The 2,000-nt window shown below is 48.1% G+C and overlaps 1 protein-coding gene across 2 annotated transcripts in view; it reads left to right on the top strand.

The window, feature by feature from the left end:
* SFXN1 (sideroflexin 1) overlaps positions 1-1,994 on the top strand; it is a 68,509-nt gene extending 66,515 nt beyond the window's left edge. For both annotated transcript variants that reach the window (XM_045284879.1, XM_004696802.2), the window contains exon 11: positions 963-1,994. In XM_045284879.1, the coding sequence (XP_045140814.1) occupies positions 963-1,059 (97 nt within the window). In that variant the 3' untranslated portion in view covers positions 1,060-1,994. The remainder of the gene's footprint in view (positions 1-962) is intronic.
* The last annotated feature ends 6 nt before the right edge of the window (positions 1,995-2,000 follow it).

Raw genomic sequence — 2,000 nt, 5'->3', positions numbered from 1 at the left:
ACCTTGTGGTTAGCAGTCTAGCACTTAACCCATAGCGCCACCACTAAATGATGAATTTAGAAAAATCCTGGGAAAGAGATATAATGTATTGGTATGATTGGGGCAGTGCATTCATGAATGTTCACTCTGTCAATCCAATAAATAAAACAAATTTTAAAGGATTTTAAATTATAATAAAATATAGCAGGGTCAGGATGTATTTTATTAAAGTGTACTAGGGACCAAGGAGTATGACTAATTGTATTCTTTGCAACTGAAAAGCAAGAAAAAGAAAGAATCAGAGAAAAACAAGCACTCAAACAGATCAATGAAAAGAAAGTGCACTAATAAGCTTCATTTTTAAACAGGATGTAGACTAGAGGTTTCCCAAATGGAAAACCATGTCATCTACAAGGACAGGTGACCCCATGACATCCATAGTGATAGGAAACTTTTCATTGATTGCCAAGTAAAATTGCCCCTGTGGGTTTCCGAGACTAACTATTTACCAGAGTGGAATGCCTCATCTTCCTCCTGAGGAGGGGTTGGTAGCCTTGAACTGCCGACCTTGTGGTTAGCAGCCCAATGCATTACCCACTACAACACCAGGGCTCCTTTTGAGGATGCATGTCCTTTCAACTTGTTTTACTTTCCTTGGGAAATGCCATTACCACCGATTGCTTTGCCCAAGCCAGTGGCATCTGAGCATCACTCACTTCGTGGCCTTGAACGCCCTGTATGGTTTTTAAGCCTTCCATAACATGAGAAAGAAAAAGACACCTTGGTATTGGGTCCCTGTGCTGCACGCTTTCAATTCTTAACAGCGGTTCGTTTTCGGAAAGGAATAAGCGCCTCCGTTTCCAGCCACTGGAAGTGGACTCTATTGCCCAGCCCCAAAATTTGGGATCCCTTCTCCCTGTTCCTCTAACTCTGGTTCCCACCTCTGACTGTGTGAAAACTCTGTCTTTCCTCCCTCACGCCAGTTCCATGTCTGTGACAAGTTTGGAGGCTGACCTGCAAGCCAAGATCCACGAGGCCCGTCCTGAGCTGCAGCGCGTGCTCTTCAACAAGGGACTGTGAAGGGGGGGCCGGCTCTCCGAGGCTCATCCTGCCAGCCCCGCACCTGGCGCAGCGAAGGCCGCACGGAGAACCTCGTTGGATCTGTGTTCTCCCAACTACCAAAAGAGTCCTAAGATCCAGGTTAGCCTGCTGAGGGCAGCTGCTACTTAGAGCCCAGCACCTGGTGCAGCCAGGTGCCCGCCCCCTGTTGAACCCCTCCAGTTGAATCATGTCATTGATCCAAATCCCCTCCTGTGATCATCGCTGGTTTTCCAAGACGCTGTCCCAGCCCACATCCGGGGCTTAGAATAGAGTAGATACTCAGTCAGTGTGTGTTCTAGTCAGTGAAAAGGGACTCTCTTTCAAATACTGAATTTCCAGTCCAGTCCCATTGTTTAGTTCAAGGTGCTTTCAGAAGCAATGTAGGGAACACTGAAAGTTCTAGGGCAAACGTCAACAAGGACCCTTCAATAGTAAGGAGTAGATAGCTGTCGGGGAGGGCAGTGGGCAGGTCCTGACCAGATGGTGAGTGGTTTTGACTGTGTAGCAAAGGGCTGCTTGCTAAACCTCCTGAAGACAGAGTCAAAGATGAGGGTGATCTCTAACTGCATGCGGGTGGCTGGTGGATTTCTTCGAAGGACAGTCAGTCACGTGCGTTCTGCTTCAGAGTCGTGTGACGGTGTGGGCCTTCCTTTGGCGTTCTTGGTTGTCCGCTCCATTATCTGCTTCCAACCACCCTCACGGGACTGAAATCGGCAAATGTCAAACTTTCAAAGCACACCCGACCCCGCCGCTGGATGCGTGGGCTGAACCCGGTGGAATCTAGCCTGGCTCGTGCTCTCCGCTCTCCCCGACTTCTCTTATCATCCTCATAGATTTCTGTGACTTTTCAGAGAGATACAGCCAGCCATCGTGTGAAGATGAGTCAGCGGCCAAATGAATTTGACTTGAATGTTGTACAA

The sequence above is a fragment of the Echinops telfairi genome, unplaced genomic scaffold (genome assembly GCF_000313985.2).
Source record: "Echinops telfairi isolate 266 unplaced genomic scaffold, ASM31398v2 ScPeMD7_7469;HRSCAF=8507_0, whole genome shotgun sequence".
NCBI lineage: Eukaryota > Metazoa > Chordata > Mammalia > Afrosoricida > Tenrecidae > Echinops > Echinops telfairi.
This window is presented reverse-complemented; position numbering and strand designations above follow the sequence as displayed.